The sequence below is a fragment of the Ixodes scapularis genome, unplaced genomic scaffold (assembly GCF_016920785.2).
Source record: "Ixodes scapularis isolate PalLabHiFi unplaced genomic scaffold, ASM1692078v2 PGA_scaffold1__304_contigs__length_218370807, whole genome shotgun sequence".
Taxonomy (NCBI): domain Eukaryota; kingdom Metazoa; phylum Arthropoda; class Arachnida; order Ixodida; family Ixodidae; genus Ixodes; species Ixodes scapularis.
In genome coordinates, this window is record NW_024609846.1 from 102,728,640 (window position 1) to 102,747,385 (window position 18,746).

The window sequence follows — 18,746 nt, forward strand, 5'->3', positions numbered from 1 at the left end:
AATGCTACTGAATAATTAGTTTGAAACAAATGACAACACTACCTAGGCATTTGTCATTTCTGCAAGCTTTTTTGAAATGAAATACTATGTAAAGAGCAATTTGTACATTCTGCCAAGTTGCACAACACAATTACATAGTCAAGCATATTGCTGGAATACCTTACAGGCCTCCCAAAGCATTTGAGTGCTTTGCCAGCCACCACCACCACCAACTGGTTTATCTGGTTTACACATGCTTGAGTTACAAAAGAAAGCATGACAATGAAGTTGTGGTCTCGCACACATATACCAATCGTCATGCTACCATATACTGTAAAATACCGAGCAAATGCTCACCAAAAAGTTGGCGATAATCTTGAAAAACTGGGGGACGGACACTTATCAGGTTCGAGAGCAAAGACTGCAGAAGGTGCAGAAGGCAGGGTGGGCTTTGCCACCAATCAACGGCGCACTTGCGTCAAGCTTGATTGCACTCCTCTGGCGTGCTCAAAGCAGCTGATCTGTAGGAGCACCTCTGTTAGCCAGGTGTGCTCAGAAGTCTGGGTCGGGCACGTAATCCTTAGCTTATTTTTTTAACGTTTTAAAAACAGCGGGTGGGTGCTTATTGTGACGTGGGTGCATGCTGGATATTTTACGGTATGCTATTGGTGTGAATTAGCGTGTTTAGCACGGAACGCACAAAGCTATTTTGTTTTCTTTATTTTGCAATCACTCGTATATGATTATGACTCCAGTTCCCACTTTAACTACCGTCCCCCCCCCACCCAAAACTAAGCATGCCTGCCTGGCAGAAAGCAGACGAATATGAGTGCCAGCAACGAAAGGCACAAACCTACCCTATAGACGACACTGGCGGCGACTCGATAATCTTCTGCTGCATTTTTTCTGCCCCTGCGTGAAAATAAAACGAAAAGGAGTTTTGCCAAACAGAGTCAAATAGGACAGAAATTGACTTGCTATATATTAAGACTACTACTATTTGATCTGACAGGCTTCAGAGTAAAAATATCTTGCTACTTAAGAGTTGTTTTGATCCCCCTTTGAGATTAATGGCTAGAATTTTCGAACCGAGAAGACTGTTTTTGGTGTATTTCATCAACCTTCTTTGGCAATGTTTCATACAATTGACAACACATTACAAAATTGTTTTCATCTCGTTCTGCATTTCCGTGAGAATAAGATTGTTGTAGCTCTTCTTATTGTTGTAGCTCTTCTTATTCCGTGAGAATAAGATTGTCGCAATAACACAAATCTTGCAAGATTTGTGTTATTGCGAAAGCTAGGTTTTTGTTTTCTTTTCTTAATTTTTAGTGAAAATGTTGCCTTTCCCGTCATGACTGGAGAAGTTGCGAACCTGCCAAGGTTCAAGATCGACCAGTTTTAATCTTTTAACAAGAAGTTTGAGTTCAAATGAAGTTCGACCGTTAGGGAGTTTTAGAATGACGTACACAGTTTTAGCGCAGGCTAGCACTAAATTTAGTGCTTGCGTTAGCACACACTACGAAAGAGAGTTTTAGAACAGCATTCCTCCGCTGCGATGCAACAACCCAAGCATCTCGTGCTTGCAACGCCACGAAGATACAATAAAAATTTTTATTTCACACACGAGACGCTGGAACTTGAGAAAAAAAATGTTTTTTTTGGCCCAGAGCAACATTTTAGATTTGCTTAAATATGAGGATGTGACGCAAGCGGTCGACCGGTCGTGTCCACTTGTGCCACGTCGGCAAGAGAGGTCTCGTGTATCTCTGCACACGTACCAGATGCACGTTCGCCAAGAAATGTGTGCACGTTGCATGCAGCAGGTTGCCAGCAATCGTTGCCCACTTTGCTGTGTCTTTCAAACCGTTTGTGACGTGCACCTCCCGTAGAAGTGAAATGTTGTCCTGTATTGAAAATCACAGTAGCGAGGAAGCCGCCAACGTCGCGCTCACGACGACCGCCAAAGCGGTTGCAGTTACAATCCTGGGAGCCGTCAATTTCTAACTGTGCTCGTCTTGACTTCTCACGCATCACGAATCCTCCTTGGAGGAGTGCAAAAACTGCTTGCGTACGCACGCATTTCTGAAAAATAGCGTACACTAAAATAGCACACGTAAAGCGCAAAACGCTGTTAGCGTTTGATGCATGCGCAATAGCAACGACGCCATTCTAAAACTCCCTATTAGCTGCGCATGTGCAGAAATCGAAAACAAACTGACACTACTTAGTGCAACAGGGGTGCAATATTTATAAGACAGATTTCATATAAACAAACTAAATCATTAACAGGTCATGTGATTGCTTTTTTTTAAATGTAAAACAAATTACAGTATCAAATAGTTTTTTCCAACTGCTATTTCAAGTTTCTGTGTAGGGGACGGACAACACTGTTCAGAAGTTGAACTTCCCGTCGAATTTTGCCAAAAGTGTGGTTTGCTAAACCAGCTGAACCTCAAGGGTCGACAAAAGTTTGTGACACCCCTACGCTCGGCGACAACTATTTTGTGCAACGTTGTCAGGGCTAGCGTGGCTTCCAGTGCTGCAGCGTCACACTGTTGCAAGAGCATGTGCACGTGACTTCCTTTTGCATTCGCCCGCACTTGCGCAGGTTGCTTTGACAGCTCTGTAGGAACACTGCTGAAGCTACGCTAGCCTTGACAATGTAGCACAAGGTGGTTGACGCTGAGTATAGTCATGACTTGGATTTTCTCCGTTTATACAGATCGCGTCACGCTTTTTAGGCGTCATGCTCCCCTGCCCCGATCGTTGTTCCTTAATAATAAAGATAAACACAAATCAGGTCTGTGTGGAATAGCAAGTTTAGCCACCTTTGAAGAGCTCCTCGATTGAGACTGGCGTCCCCTGATGAAGCGACGACTCGTAGGTTGGAAGGAGGGGAGCGGGCTGGGTGTTTGCGGTTTGCGGCAGACTGCTGGCCTTCTGCAGCCCCAGCCAGAGGGAGGCAAAGTCGGTGCTACCGCTGCTGCTGTCGATCGGTGGCTCTGGGGCAGGGGACGACTGTGGGGTAGGGAATCAAACGGGAAACTCAAATCACCTCCATCACCCATTCTCTCAATTAGTATGTTAATTCCCCAAGTCCAAACTAATGTCAGTGCGTGCAAAAAGGCTCTGCCCACAAAACAAAAGAAAAATAATCTTTTTTTCTATATGAGATTTTTGTTTGCATATATGCCACTAAAGAACATGGTTCACATCAATAAGAAAACCTGGTAAACGAAGGATAAGCTTTATTTATGCTAAAGGCGCCAGCAACGAGATCAATGGCAAGGTAAAGGAAGTGTGTTCCTAAAGTTACGAGCTCATACTCGTAGCCTCCACAGTATGCACATCTTCATATCAGCCAAATCATATGGAAAAATATGCCTGCAACTGTCAGATAAGCCTCCATAGTATAACCCAAATATATTACATAAGTACGTGATCATTTGATGTAACAACCACCGTGAGAACCAGAAAAAAAAAAGTACCGTGCTTTCACGATCCTAACGCACTTTTTTTTGCCGAAATCGGTGCCCAAAAATACATGCGCGTACAATCAAAACCAAAAATTTAACTCAAAATAAAAATGCAATACTCGGTATAAGGTGGCAAGCCCAATTGCCATTGTGACTGTTTGTTTACATTCGTCATTTTGGTATCCGTATCACATGTGCATTTTCTCGCGTTTATAGACTCATGTCTGCCATTTTAAGATGAGAAAACAAAATAAATTTCACTAGGAGGGTTTATTTAAACAAAAGGCCATCGCACTGGTGGGACAAGATAACAATGGATCAGAACTGCGTGGCCTCGCAATCCTAGCAACCCGACGAGCTTGCAAAGTGTTGTTTGGAAGACTACCTACCCTCTCAGAGGCGACGGTTATGCACTCGTACAAGCGCAAGATGTGCGGCACCTAAAACGCTTTAGATGAAAGCAAGGATTACCTTTGTGGACAGCGAAGATGGCAACTTGAGCACAATATTCATTTTTGTGTTGCAGTGCATTTCACGAAATCTGTTCTATGAGCTATCTGTTAATCTTGATTATTTTACCTGCATAGTAGAATTGGCGGCAATTTAGTACTTTTTGGATATCTGGGAGCTAAATCTGCCGGTGCATTAGAAATGGGGGGTGCATTAGGATCATGCAAACATTTTGACATTAAAAAATATGATTAGCAAAACGGACATATGAAAAATATTACCGTAAGATCCTGTAAGGGCACCCTCCACCAAGAGATGACCCATCCCCTTTTTCTGGCTAAATACCCGTAACATGAAAATTCCAAAACATCGCCAACCCCTGATTCCCGTCGGACATTACGTGGTGCCCGACGGGAATCCCATCAACCGCGCGATCTGCGGTACGAGTGAGAAGCGGGTCAACGATCTGCGCGTGCAATATCGGTTCCCGTGACATGAGAGTTTGTAGCAAGTTCCCACGTTTTTTGTCCGCAATCTGGGGCGTGCGATATCGGTTTCCATGGCACGCAAGTTTAGCCAGTTTCTACATGTTTATTACACTGTGAAACACGAATCTGCCACGTCCGCAGTCTCAGTATCCTTTCCCGTGACGCGGGAGTTCGTAGATAATTCCCGAGTGTTCATCGCGTTGTGAAATGCTAATTTGCCGTGTCCGCAACCTGCGGTATAAGTTCCTGTGTCACGTGGTTTGTAGCGGATGCCCCTGGTGTTTATTATTAATTTCTGGGTGAGCGCCCTCATGAGATTTTACGGTAGACGCCCTTTCTCGTTGCAGTACGATAGAAACGAACAGTTTAAGGTCTTATGCCACAACAACGGCTTTGTAACATAGTACACATCATCTTTCTCTTGGAATAATTGGAAGAGAAAGTGCTATATGCTCTGTTTCAACGTATCATGGCCAAGGGCGAAAGCTATGAGCCCCTCAAGCAAAATTAGAGTGGCAAAGTGAAAAGTTGCACCAAAGGAGTCCCTCCCAAAAGTGCACTGTAATGTGGCTCGCTTGCTTCCGATGTCTCAATTGGCTCACCAAAGCCGTAGCTTTCCTCGTTTGCCAAACTGCACTGAAACAGAGTATAGAACTGTATCTTTAATTTTTGTGAAAACAATAAGGTGCCAAAACAAAAGGTTTAGACAGCTCCACATTCATTAAAGCAGGGGATCTTTCTGATCTCGAAGAACGCTTATCTTTCTCCATTGATAACGACGGAACACCTCTCAGTTTCTGCACTGATGCACTAAAGCAGATCGGAAGACTAGAAACCTTGTAAAGAATAATGCACACGCTAAGATTGTTTAGTACATAGTTACGTATCAATGGTTGGCTCGTAGCTTCTAGTATGATGTTTAAAATGAAGACTGCTTTACTTGGGGGCAGGAACGGTCGAGGAAGTTTGGTGGCTCTGGGAAACCACAGAGGGTACTTCAGGGGACCCCCCGGTTTCTAGGAATCCAATTTCACAAACCATTCTTCAAAGTAATGTTCTGAGTATAATAAAACCAAAGTTAACAACACAGAAGAAAAAAAATTTTTTTTTCTTATTTAAAAATATAATTTTAAAACAAAAACAAAAAATTTTGAAAACATTTTGTGGAGAAGTAACTGGTCTATAATTTAATGCATGATAAATCTGTATGTTGCTAAAAGTATCTATGCAAGAATAGTCAAATATAATTCTATAGCAGCATGCTGGAGCATCCAGCAAAATGTCAGTCCCTCTGCTGACCTCAATTAATCATTGTCCATTGCAATATGTGGTAAAGTTATAAAAACAAATGCACTATTCCTTCCTGTCAATTAAGTAGGCACCCTTTGCCTTGAATTAGCAAGGAGCGTCTGCAGATTCAATAAGCGTGTGAAGCATAAACTAATCCCAACAAAGTGCAAGCAAATGCTTTTACCTGGGCAGACTTATTGGTTCGATGAAGACCCTACAATCAGAACAGAACAAAGAATGTTTTGGTTTTAGCACATATCTTAATAAGTAAAAATATGTCATACCATAAAACATTTCAAATGAATGTCCGTCCCCAACAGAGTGCCCACCCTGTTTTTCTGGCAAAATATCCCTGGCGGAAAACTCTCTAAACATTGCCCACCCCATAAAATTGGTGTGATGTCTAACGGGACACATTCCAGCCACCATGCTACCAGATAAAATAGACTGTGTCCGCGAAACAAACCTAATGTAAAATATTAGAGGAGCACCCACCCCACTTTCATTGAAAACTGGATTAATATAGACATGGGCGCTTGTCCAGTCAAATCGGGCGCTTAACTCTTTCCTGACCACAGGAAAAGCAGCAATTTTCAAAGGATACGTGCAAACGCTTTTATTTTTTTAACTATAATTTGCGTACGCAGAAATATGACACATCAAAATATGGCCAATTAGATGTTCTTTCAAGAGAAACAGATCTTGGTATACTATTATGAAAAAATTATTTTAAAATGTAATTTTTTAAAGGTACAATGTATGTGCGGAAGACATATAAACGTCAAAACTTCTACAGCTATGTCAAATTAAATGACAAATAAAAATAAACTCCAAATATACAAAATGTTCTCCACACCGACGGCTATTGCTTCTCTCAGTTAGTGCACTCTAACTGATGTTGTCTATTTTTGATTCGTCGGAGTGACAACCTCCGTAACACGTGTGCTCTCAACGAAGGATTGATCATATTGGTGAAACACAAATAGTAGTACAACTCACATCCCCAGGAGAATGCTTTCTTTGTGTTTTACCTTCGTTTTGCCATAGCTTTGATTGTAGTTCCTTCATTTTTAGCATTTCTGTCCACCTTGTTGGTAACATCAAATGTGCACTGTGGCTTAGGACAGCAATAGAAATTATAGTGATGCTTAGCAACAACCATCTGTTAAGTGATGCTTATAACGCTATTTTAAGTGTCCCCAGAGCTCTTGACGTCTAAAAAATATGCCATAATAGTTTAATTATGTAAAAAATGCCATCTTTGTTACAAAGACTGATGCAAGCAGTTAGCCATGTTAGACAAGTGCAACCACCGTTCCCAGGATTATTTTGACAGCACACCAGCTTGTGATCAAGCTCAAACCTACATTGAAACCAAAACTAGTTTTTCGGCTATCCATCAGATTGTGGAACGTAATTATCCACACTAAATTTACCTTTTCGACGGCGCCTGGAAACCATCGATCATTGGTGATCGATGGCCTAAAGGCGCGGTCAGGAAAGCGTTAATGTATAATTTGCAGAAGTCCCAAGTTTGGAACGCGTTAATAGTCGGCGCTTGAGCAAAGTGGGCACTTTTGCGGTATTTTACGGTAGTGTTCTTTTCACCGTAAAATAAACTAAGCATCACTAAATGCTCAGTCTCTTCCCAAATGTAGGTAGTGCTAGCTGTCCGGATCAGATGCCAAAGTTTCAGAGCTTGCCGTTATCTGTTCCAGAAGTTATAACAATTTTTAGAAATTTTTAATGACAAAATAGGGCCCATTCTTTGTATCCAAAGTCATTCATCTTCACACATCCATGGGCTTCGTTGGCCGTCATTTGCCCCAGCGCGTCTCGGCACACCGGACGCCAAGCTGCCATGCTGGCTTGCAACGTGGGTCGCATGGCACGCGTGGGCACACAGACACCCGTCATCCCTTTACTCCTTTGCCCCTTTTTTACGTCTCTCTGTCTCCTCGCTGGGCTCTGCTGAGCACTGTCACAGCTTCCCATTTTGCTCAAGTGTGACTTTGGAGCACTGCTTGGACGGGGAGCGAGGATGGCGAGGGGGCAAACGCTTGCTCTCTCTTTTGTCTGTCCTTCTCTTTCTCTGGCACAAGATGCACCCGCATGCACGCTGCGCTTCTAGTTTCTGTTCCGCTCGATTGCAAGAACCGTGGCGTTTCAGAGTATGTGCGCTTTGCACCCATCGACGACGATCGTGGCATCGCAAAAAAGGAGACATTCTCTTTCAAAGAGAAGTTTGATATACTTCAGACGGTAGATCGCAATCCCAGCCGGAAGAGATCTGACATCGAAAGAGACCTCGGGCTTGCGCCGTCAGCTTTGAACAGAATCGTCGCCAAACGAAAGGAGATCGAGGCGAAAGCTCTCTTTTATCAACCAGGCTTTAAACACGCTCAGGGAGCAAAACACGCAAAGTTGGAGTGTCTGAGTACTCAATAGTTCTGTAAGCACACATAAAATACACCATTGTATAAGACCTGCTTTCTATCTCATGTACAGCCCTCCTAAGAACGTTATCGATTGTTACATTTTCCCGGATGATACGTTTTTTTTTCCGCGGTCCCCTGAAAAACGTATCAACGAGGTTCTACTGTATAATGTCATAATGGAGCAAGTGTTTTTATTTTGCAATTTTTCTAAATCCATTAATAAACAAAATAAACTACACTGAATCTGCATTATGAACTATGAAAGGAAATGCCTAGCAAGCACATCATTGCATGCTTTGTGGCCAAAACAGCGGCACATAAGAATGATTCGTAGCTCTGGCAAATTTGTAGGCTGGGTACGATTTCCGGCTGCACCTGACCAATTCGGGAAAGTTTGCATTTACCCCTGGAAACAGTTTACCATAAAGGCCACCGGGAGCGGTTGGATGCACCTGATCTGCTAAGAGAAGGTGTGCCCGTAAAACGGACTTATCACGTGTGTTGGTGTGAACAACCCGAGTTCAGCACCCATTACACATAGACGGCTGGTTGGCACATTTGTGTTTTGTTGTAAAGGAGTGCATTGTGCGCTCTTGTGATCGCTTACACGAGAGGGTGCCACCTACCAGATAGGTAGGTGAAGCTCGTGATTTGCATATATTTCCCCATTTTTTTGCACGTCATTGTTTCACAATGGGACTAAAGAACTTTTGACGATGTTATTAGCAACCATTTCTTATAGAGATAGTATGCAGATCTGATCTTGCAAATTCTGCAAAACATTCACTCTAGTCAAACATCGTTCCAAGGCTACCTCGTGGATGGCACCAGCGTATTCTTTCGTCGTAGCCAATCGCAAGGGCGCACAAGGCTGCACAATGCAAAACCACGACGCAGGTGTGTTAAGCGGTTTCAAGATGCTACCACGTTTCAAAATGCTATTAACTCTCTCTGAACGAGGATGCTCGATCTCTCACCTTCTGAGGTTCGAAGGGAGAATTTGGCGAGTGGTGGAATCTGTTTCTGCTCTGACGGTGCTGCTGCGGTGACATGCTGTTCCATTGCTGGTCTTTGCCAGCCTGACTGGTGTGAGCCGCTTGCCCATAGTTCGATGCCTTCTTGGGACTGGTGGCCTGCAGTGGCAGAAAGTTTGAAACACATGTGTAGTGCCACACCGAGAGCCCACCCGCTACTTTCGAAATGTTTAACAACTAAGCAAAAGGCATATCAAGGGCCCATACCAGACTTCTGAGCCAACCTAGCTAACCAAAGTGCTCATCAGTCGCTTTTCAAGCACTGCGGTGCAAAGCGGCGAAGCCTACCCCCTTGGCACCCCTACTCCACTTTTGCTCTTGAACCTAGGTAATAAGTGCCCATTTCCCCCAGTTGTCAAGGCTATATCCCAATCTTGGGAGGGCACTTGCTCGGTATATTGTAGTATGCATAAAAAAAAAGAGTGGATAAAATGATGTTAAAAAAAAAAAAGAAACTAAAGAGGTTCTTGAAAAAAGCTAGAGGTGAATTTTAGCATTTTTTTTTTTCCCCCGTGAATTTGAGTACCATGAGCATGCGATACGAATGTATCAATAGGTGTGAGAAAAACCGAGAAACGAATTGCTGGGAGTGATGTCATATTCGGAGGTTTCAACTGCCTTGCACTTGCTGCTTGTGAGGGAACGTGCTCAGCTTAGTTTTTTGTACGATACGTCACAATTCTCTCCTCCCACCAAATGCCACGGGAAGGAGGGTCTTCAGAGATATTTTAAAAGTGCTGAACCGCTTCAGGTTCCCCTTAAAAATAATCTATAAAGATATTTTTTGTCAATGAAAGTTAATGCGTGCACATCAGACCTATCACTGCTGCTTTTTTTCGGAAAGTTGTCTTCTGCACAAAGATAGCTCATAAGCGGATGAATGAACCATACTTAATTGAATTAATAGAAGTTTACGAGGTATGGTTCACGAAGTATGGTTCATTTATCCGCATATTTTCGATTATTTCCTTTTTGAAGGCCACATATGATGATGAAAGATGCCGTGATAGCTCAATAAGTATACAGTTGAACCTGGTATAATAAAGTTGGCAAAAATCTGAAATAAGTGTGCTATATCCACAAAAAATTAGGGACATGTGACACTTGCTTCCCTGCTAGATTTAGCGGGCCACACTATACTCTGCAATCCGCTGCAAAACCTCACCAATTATGGCTGCTGCTCTAAAAATCGCCTGGCTTAGAGATTCCATAAAATGCAACAAAGGTGCAGCAGCAGATGATTGGGTTTTCATGGAGTTTCACCCTCTACCAAAACCTCGCGGATATATTTTCCTACTAAATGTAGTGGGTAAATTGTGACGTAAGGCGACACTGCGATGTCACACGAACCACGACGTCACATCACAACATTATAGCACAGGAGTGGCCCAACTGCGGCTTGCAAGCCGCATGCTGCTTTTCGCGGGTTCAAGTGCAGATTGCGGCTCACTGGTAAGCGTTTCCTCTTCCACTCCTGTGCCCCAAGACGAAAAGAGTTCTTAAATTAAACAAAAACTCACACTTGGCAGCCTAGTACTACACTACGCACATGCATCTGGACTGTTTTTTAACACATAGGTGTGTCCAGTGACCCTGCTTACTTTACTGTTCTAGAAAGAATTTCAAACCGTATACACGTAACGGGCGTGAGGGGCAGTGGCTGGCTAGCGAACCATGCATTCATATTTGCTTAGCGGTTGAAGAAACGTTCTGCTGCTTGGTGTTATTTGTCGTAGTCGACAATTATATTTCTCCCCTTTGGAAAGGACTGTTCCCTTCATATTGTTTATTCTAAAAATTGCCCCCCCCCCCCCCCCCCCCACCCTCTGCCTTTTTTCCCCTTTCAGCTCTCTGAACTTTCATAGTTTTGTCTGTGGCTCTAACCCCATGTCACCCTAGCCACCCCTGCTATAGCATCATGTGACACAACAATTTCCTTGCAAAATCTGGCGAGGAACTTGAGTCACGTGACTCCGTGACATCACCGCCTGACAATGTCATGTCACCTCAGGTCACTGAGCACGACTTAAAACTGTGACGTCAACTTCCCCATTAAATTTAGCGGGGAAATTACGCCACCTCACTTGACGTCACATGACGCCATGACATGAAACTGTGACGCCGACTCCTCCTATATTTAGCGGGTAAATGATATCACACGATACCACAACGTCAATGTTATGCCATGTGGTCAGACGAACGTGTGCAAGCAGGATCTGCGCAGGGTTCTCATATATTGTCGACTTGCATAAATTCGACTTATCATTTAATTCGACCCTGTTCAAATGTCCCGGCAAAACCCCATACATTTCTACAGAAAAATAAACTCGTTATTTCGATCTTGAAATAAAAAATATTGGTTAATTAAACCAGCTGCCCCCGTCGTCTGATCAGTCAACTGCGATCGGCCGCTCCGCCGCACCCGTCGGCGAAAAAGCCCATTTTTAAATTTTGAAGTGCGTGGCGAATTGGTAAGAGAAATGTTGAGAAACGAGATGTTGAGAAACGAGACACGGCGGGGTCTCAACACAAAACAACCATTGCAACACCGCTGCCCTGAGGTGAGCGCTGCTCTGCAGCGCACACAGCCATTGAAACACCGCTGTTGTGCAGCGAGTGCTGCTCCGCAGCAGTGTTGCAATGGTTGCTTGCCTTCAGCGCCGCCGCTGGAGCACACCACCAAAACAACCACTGCAACACTGCTGCGGAGCAGCGGTGTTGCAATGGCGCCGGCAGCGGCTCCCGCCGCCGGTCACCGCTGCTGCACTGAACACGCAAAGAACTTACACGGCCACTGCCATTACCGTGCGGCAGTATGCGGCGGCTCATTATAAAAACATTAGCCCACCTCATCTAAAGCGCTAGATATTCAAAATTTTGCACACATCTTTTAATTCATCTTTCAGATAATTCGACCCAATTCCGCATGTCCCGTCAAGGTCGAATTAATGGAAGTCAGCCATACAGCTATTGCTTTAAAAATTAGAACGAAGTTCGGTGTACGGGACGGAGACCAGGTGTTCACCTGGGCATGCTGCTCCTGCCTGCGGGCGGGCACCTGGTAGAGCTGCTGTCCGCGCTGGGTGCGCACCCCGTGGGACAAGTTCACCAGGGAGAGGGTGGACAGCTTGTAGCCCCGGTTGGGGGAGCAGCGCAGGGTCAGGCCCCCGACAAAGCTCTGGTCGAAGACGACCTCGCACAGCTTGGGCTCTCCTTCCTCTACTGCAGGGTGGAAAACACATGCACTTGCACACCGGGCCTTCTCCCATCATTCACAGTAGATGAAGGTATTTATATAATCAGCCACTCTCAAATGGTTTAGGGCGTGGTCCCACTATAGTTCATTTCACCTTAAAGCTAAGCAGCATGAAAAGCACTGGGTCCCACTATAGTTCCTTTTGCCTTAATCAAGCAGCATAAAAAGCACAATGTCGTGGCTTTTGTCATCTCTTCGTATGTGTCCTATCATTGGCTGAGCCACTCAAGTGCTGCGAATGCCCCATGACTTGTGTTTTTGGTATGTGTGTCTGTCTGTGTTTGTATGCATCTGAGCCTTCAGCTGCACTCTGACATGATGAAACAAATGGTGAATTCACGTGGTGCTTTTAGTGCACTCTTTCAAGAGCGCGCCAGATCGGGTGGTGGACAAAGACTGTGGAAATCTGGTCGCATGGTTCATTCCGAGGGCTTCCCTCCCTCCGAGAGTGCTCCCTGGCTGTTCAGGGAGTGTTTTTGGAAGGAGGGAAGTCTTTGGAATGAACCACACAATCATGTTGCCGCGCTTATTTTCCACCAACTGACCTGGAGCGGTCTTGAAAGGCCACTCTAGAGCACGCTGGAAGCACCGAGCAAATTCACCAAAAGTATAGCATGACAAAATAAAGGCAAGTTTTTGGGTGGCTCGAGCAATCTTCCGCAGTGCCGCTTCCTCACAAACATGTTTTTCTGTGGCCCAAAGGCAGTGCTCAAGCGTGAAAAAGGTTGCCAATTAGGCATATTTATTGCGACCGTGAGCATCACAGATTGTGCGTCGCTCTAGTGGGATGGGGCTCCTAAGGGGCATATCGATAAATGAGTGATTGTCGAGTGGCGAGTTGCAGTGGTAGTCTGTAACTCGTATCCAATCAAAATGCGTTCTAGTGCCAAGTGCCCGTACATATATAAAACCTGAAGAGTTGTGATACGAGTCCTTGCACATACTTGAAACGGTGCAAAATGTTCAAGCTAGGAAACTCAACCGAGATGAGGCTTGTCTTGTGACAGTCCGCCAGGCAGTATCTGCATCCAGAACCAACTGGTGTTGCGGAGTTAACTCTCCGGAGTTGGAATGATTCCAACTCTGGAATATTTCCAAAATAAATATCACTATCACTATCATTCCGTGACCCCAGAATGGAATGGGAATGGAATTGGAATGGGAATGGAATGGGAATGGAATGGGAATGGAATGGGAATGGAATGGGAATGGAATGGGATGGGAATGGAATGGGAATGAAATGGCGGCAGCACTGGGGGGAATGGCAATGGGAATGGAATTAGGTGCATTTTTCTCAAATGGAGTGGAAATGGAATGGGCTCGGTTCTTATGCAAGCTGTGTCGATCTGGTCAAAGGGGCTTTTGAAACAGCATTGATGCACTTTACATAACTGACGGCTTGGTTATCTGACCAGCTTTCTTTCGATGATGAAAGGGGCACCCCAGTAAAGCAACCAAAAGTGTAGAGTTGTAGGCAGACAAGGTCTCGTTCCTAGTGCCACGACAATGTGGCTGTTATGACCATGTACAATTACAGCACCAGTCATAGGCCACAAGGCAGAGAGGGACAATGCCACATCGCCCGCGTTTCTTGGATGTGTGACTTCTCACTTGTCATGTATCTCATAGAAGTGGAGGATATGTATGGTCCTTTTATGAAGAAAAGGGGTGGTTTGAAGTTTCGCCGTCTGTTACGGGCCTTTTATGCTTGGTCGCGCTATCAATATCGGCAGTGACACCGTTCCAACTTCTACCGTGGTATGTGCGACCAACGCTCGGCTTAGTAGAATCTATGCTTTTGGACACGTTTTGCATATGTTTGCAGTTGTCTGTGCGTTTGGTAACGGCTTTATGCTCACATTATTTGCCAGCAACTTAACATAGCTGTCAAGCGCCAGTTTTCACAGTTGGGAATTAGAGGAATGGAATGGAATGGTTCAGCCATTCCACGAGTGGGAATGGGCCCAGTGTTTACATTCCTAGGAGTTTGGAGGAATAGAATTATCGGAAAATCCAATTCTCCGGCATGGAATTGGAATGGAATGGGGCCGCTCAAACCAACCATCACAGCGAACCATGATAGTCAAATATTTCCAAGTACTATTCTATTCCACAAAAGTATCCAGCATCGATCAAAATAGAGCCTAGAAGCATCCTCAGATACGACAGTTCTCTGCAAAAGCCTGCATCTGCCAGACAGCTGAAATCAAGGAGGATAGAAGGGTAGGAGAGGGCATGACGCCAGCCGCGTAGTCTCCACAAGCCATGCTCCCTTGACGCCTCGCCTCTTTCTCATTTTCCTCCTTAATCTACTCACTTACCAGGGTAACGTGACCAGATCACGTGACCGTAGCTAGCCTTCGTCTAGCCATGGGGTACTAGAATACACCACAGTCTAGCTTTCGATCTGATAAAACCTACCGGATGGAGCGTGCGCAAGCCTGCAAGGAATCCTTCTACAATCAACCAGCCATCTCACACGTGACATGTCATGCGCACCAATTGCCAGAGAGATCTACAGTCACGTTGGCCACAACATCGTTTAAACTTTTTATGACTAGGCTTCACCAATATTGCAACATGCCCTCTCCTAGTACTTCTAACCTCCTTGGCTGAAATATTATTTTCACGCAGCACACTTTTGTTAAATGAGATTTGCTATCGTGTATACTCAATTCACTGAATTCACTGAACTGGGAAGTTTCTACACCCACCCGCCATCCCCTCTTCACCTCGTCCTAATAAAGGCATTATACATACTAAAACCACATTTAGACATTCATAACACTTTCATACGTCTAAGAGTTTTGAGCAGAAAGGCAATCTGGTTTCACGTCTAAGCCAGTTCGCTTGGTCATGAGAAGTAAACGAGACCACAGGTGCCGGCTCACCTTTGCAGATGCCCGTGACGGTGCCCCTGAGTCCCAAGGGCACGGCAATGTTCTCGCGCACGTTGACGACCCGGTCAAAAAGCCGGAAGGTGGCTGAGGGGTCTGGCTGCATCCAGCCACAGTGCAGCGCCGCCCGAAAAAGTGACTTGGGCTGCACATCCAGGAACGTGCTGCGCTGCTGCTCTCCGGCCTGCAAACAACGGACACGTGCGTTGCTTCACCTCTGAGGCGAAGGTAAGGTGCCTGGAATGCATCCTCGACTGGTGTGTTTGCCGTCCTGTCCCAACCGTGCGTCAAAGGTCGTCCCCAAGTGGAAACAAAAAGTTACAGGCACGTTCATTCTACTAAACACGATAAAATTCGGTAGCTTTACAGCAAACGTCGTTAGTGAAAAGCAATTAGGAAAGGAAAGGGTATGGTGATGACATGGTTGTAATATGCCATGCACACATCGAAGACGATGTCAAGAAATGACCTTTTTTTCGAGGGCAACTTCAGGGACAACCTTGAAAATGATGTCTATAGTCGGTGACAGGTCAAGAACGAAGTGGAAGCCCCTCAAACCTCTTTCAACTTTAGCAGAGCAAATGCTGGAGAGGAGGCGACCTCCTCTCCACCGTTGCTTCGCTGAAGTGGAAAGGGGTGGGAGGAGCTTCCACTTTGTTCTTGACTTGTCACCGGCTATAGGATGACCTCAAGGACAACGTCAAGAACAACGTATTTGCGACTTTCCCAAGCGTTCACAATCACGCCAGGAGTGGTGCCAACCAATCGCAGTGGGCGGCAAGCCCGCTGCGATTAAACAAAGGCGCCTGGACCAACTCGCCTATGTCATACTTAGCCCCCCCGTGGACGAGAGATAAAGTAGGATGAAGTGCAGAATAGGACTGTATTTGAAATATGCGAGCGACGTGCTCATAAAAGAAAATAGCAATAAACGTTGCGGTCATTTTTCATCAGCTCAGTGTGCACACTGCGTTTTCAGGCCTGACCCCACCTGAGCTTCATCATTCGCTATGAACCCTTCCGCAGTTCGCAAAGCTTGACTCTTGCGTGTTCTGCAAGAGAGTGTGTGACCGGCTTTTTCAACGCACATATGCAATGTCTGGTGGAGCGGAGTCATTTACGTTGATAACTTTGTCTTGGACCAGTGATTCTCAACCTTAGATGTTTCAGGAACCGCTTGTGGATAGGCAGAAGTAATGGATCTGTGGTGTGGAAATATTGAAAGATCTGGGGTAATTATGTTTACGAAACGATAAAGGAATATTATATAGCTAAGTGCTCGTGCAAACTAAACTTCTCTCACTGACGAATACGAAAAAAAAATTACCCAAAGGTAGAAGTGCCTGTTCTCTATACAAAAATAAAAGAAATCAAGTTTATGGCCAGGTTCATAGTTGAGCAAGGCCTCCTGGGCCCATTTGCTCGAAGCCAGTTAACTTTAACCACGGTTAAAAGTTAACCGTCCTTCACTACTACGTACCAGCAAGTACCTAGCCGAGTTTGACGAGGGCTGGATGAGCGATAGATCTGCGTTTTATTATTGGGTGGTAGCTGGTGTAACCTGCTGGTTGTAGCAAATATAAGTGGCTTCCGTGGAAAAATTCCTGAAAAGGGGGGACCCGAAAATGCGCGCTACCGGGTTTTCGCGACGCAGCGCAGCATACATTTGAGATTAAGAAACATTTTTTATTGCTCATGGTACAGATAATCGGTAAGGTAAAACGAAATTAACCCTTGTTTGGAAAATTTATATTTGGCTGTCTGAAGGGAAGACAAGCCTTGTTGAAATTTCCTTCCAAGTTTGAAAGAGGGTGATGAAGTTCAGTCCTAGAAACGATAAGGAAGAAGTGAGCAGTGAAAAGCGGGTGGTACACCGGCAGGACGGTTGGCCAGCATGTAAGAACTGTATATAACACCATCATAAATTGAAAAACCTGTAATTCCACCCCAGTGAAAATTGACCTATTAGTAAATTACCCGAGCATCGAGGAGAACGCTCGAAGTGTAATTCTACGATCCACGCGCGCTGGCTTTCCCCTTTTAAAAGATTCTAAGTAAATAATCACAATAAGGCTTTGACGAACGCACGTGCAAGGCAAAATTTGTTTTAGGCTTTTTGCTTTAGAACAGTTATTACTGCAGACGTTAGCACATGCAGAGCGTGTAACTACAATCGCAGCATGCACCTGGGTGCATGAGAAAGTGAACAAAAGGTCTACGGGGACGCTGTCTGCTTTTGTGTGCTCTCAATACCCAGCCGATTGAGCCAAGGCAATCCACTTTCCAAAGACGTTGCCATGCCGACAACTATTGCGTTCATTTAGGCTTAGGAATGGCCAGAATCGAAAGACTATTTAAAAATGTGGCGAGATTATTCCCATCCTTTGCGATCTAAGTGAGGTAAGGCAGAGCGAAAGCCTCCTGCACCATTCATTGCTGACTAACGCGCCCAATATTGCAGCTACTACGACATATTAGTTCCAAAGCGAGCGGCGCACACTCACCGAGGCACCGCCATGTTTCCCCGCCGTCCTTACTCTGCCGGTCACGTGACCTAAAATTCCCCCTCATAGGGAAATGCGGTTAACTTCTAACTGCGGTTAGAGTTAACCAGCTTTGAGCAAACGGGCCCTGGATCCTAGAATGCCTTTGCAGGGGCTGCAGCCTCCCATTTGAGAACCACTGACCCAGACGGTTGTCATAATTTAGTGGGCTTTGTATAGAACCTAATGACCAGCGGCACAATATCCATATTAGCACGTTTCGTGTTAAAAAAAAACTTTCGGCCCCCTTTTATTGGTTTTTGAAGATAAAACAAATATTTACCCCAATTCCGAAATATTTGGCAAGGTTGAGCCGCCAGGTCAAGATGCCTCCAATTAGGCCCGACCCGAGCTTGACGCAGTTCGGGATAAATCGGCTCGGACCCGGCCAAAACTCAACCTAAATCCGAACAGTGCTCATTTATTGGCCCAAGCCCGGCCAGACTGTCAGGTCGGGCTTTTGGGCTCGCACGAGCCCGCACAGAGCTCAAGCCTCGACACCGCTTTCTATGCCTGTCTTATGCCAGGAGGCCCTGTCCGTGCAATGCAGAATCCGGATTATGGCTATAATCGGAATCATCGCCTCTTTTTCTCAAATTTGAGGTTGATTTGATCGGCGCTTTTGTTCTGCGTTGTTCATGGAGGGATTGTGGACGTCTAAAAGTCCGACCACGGTCCACTGCCTTTCTGTGCACGACCTCTGCCATCATCTCGAAGTGGTGTCAAATGGCGCCGAATGCATCTTTAACTTTGTTGTCTGCACTGACGGCTAGATTCGACTCTAACTTTTGTTTTGCGCTGTGCCCCTGGGAAGCCTGTCAAATCCACGGAGGAATCATGGTCCTATAAATGTCCGGGAACTGCTTCGATGTCCGCCGCTGCTCTTTGTTTA

General features: G+C 45.2%; 1 protein-coding gene across 1 annotated transcript in view; it reads right to left on the bottom strand.

Moving 5' to 3' along the window:
* Window positions 1-18,746, bottom strand: part of LOC8031327 (5'-3' exoribonuclease 1) — an 82,184-nt gene that overhangs the window by 14,552 nt on the left and 48,886 nt on the right. The window contains exons 29-33 of the mRNA XM_029974041.4: window positions 15,306-15,495; window positions 12,184-12,380; window positions 9,102-9,257; window positions 2,811-3,000; window positions 837-891 (exon numbers count right to left, since the gene is read on the bottom strand). Coding sequence (XP_029829901.2) covers window positions 837-891; window positions 2,811-3,000; window positions 9,102-9,257; window positions 12,184-12,380; window positions 15,306-15,495 — 788 coding nt within the window. The remainder of the gene's footprint in view (window positions 1-836; window positions 892-2,810; window positions 3,001-9,101; window positions 9,258-12,183; window positions 12,381-15,305; window positions 15,496-18,746) is intronic.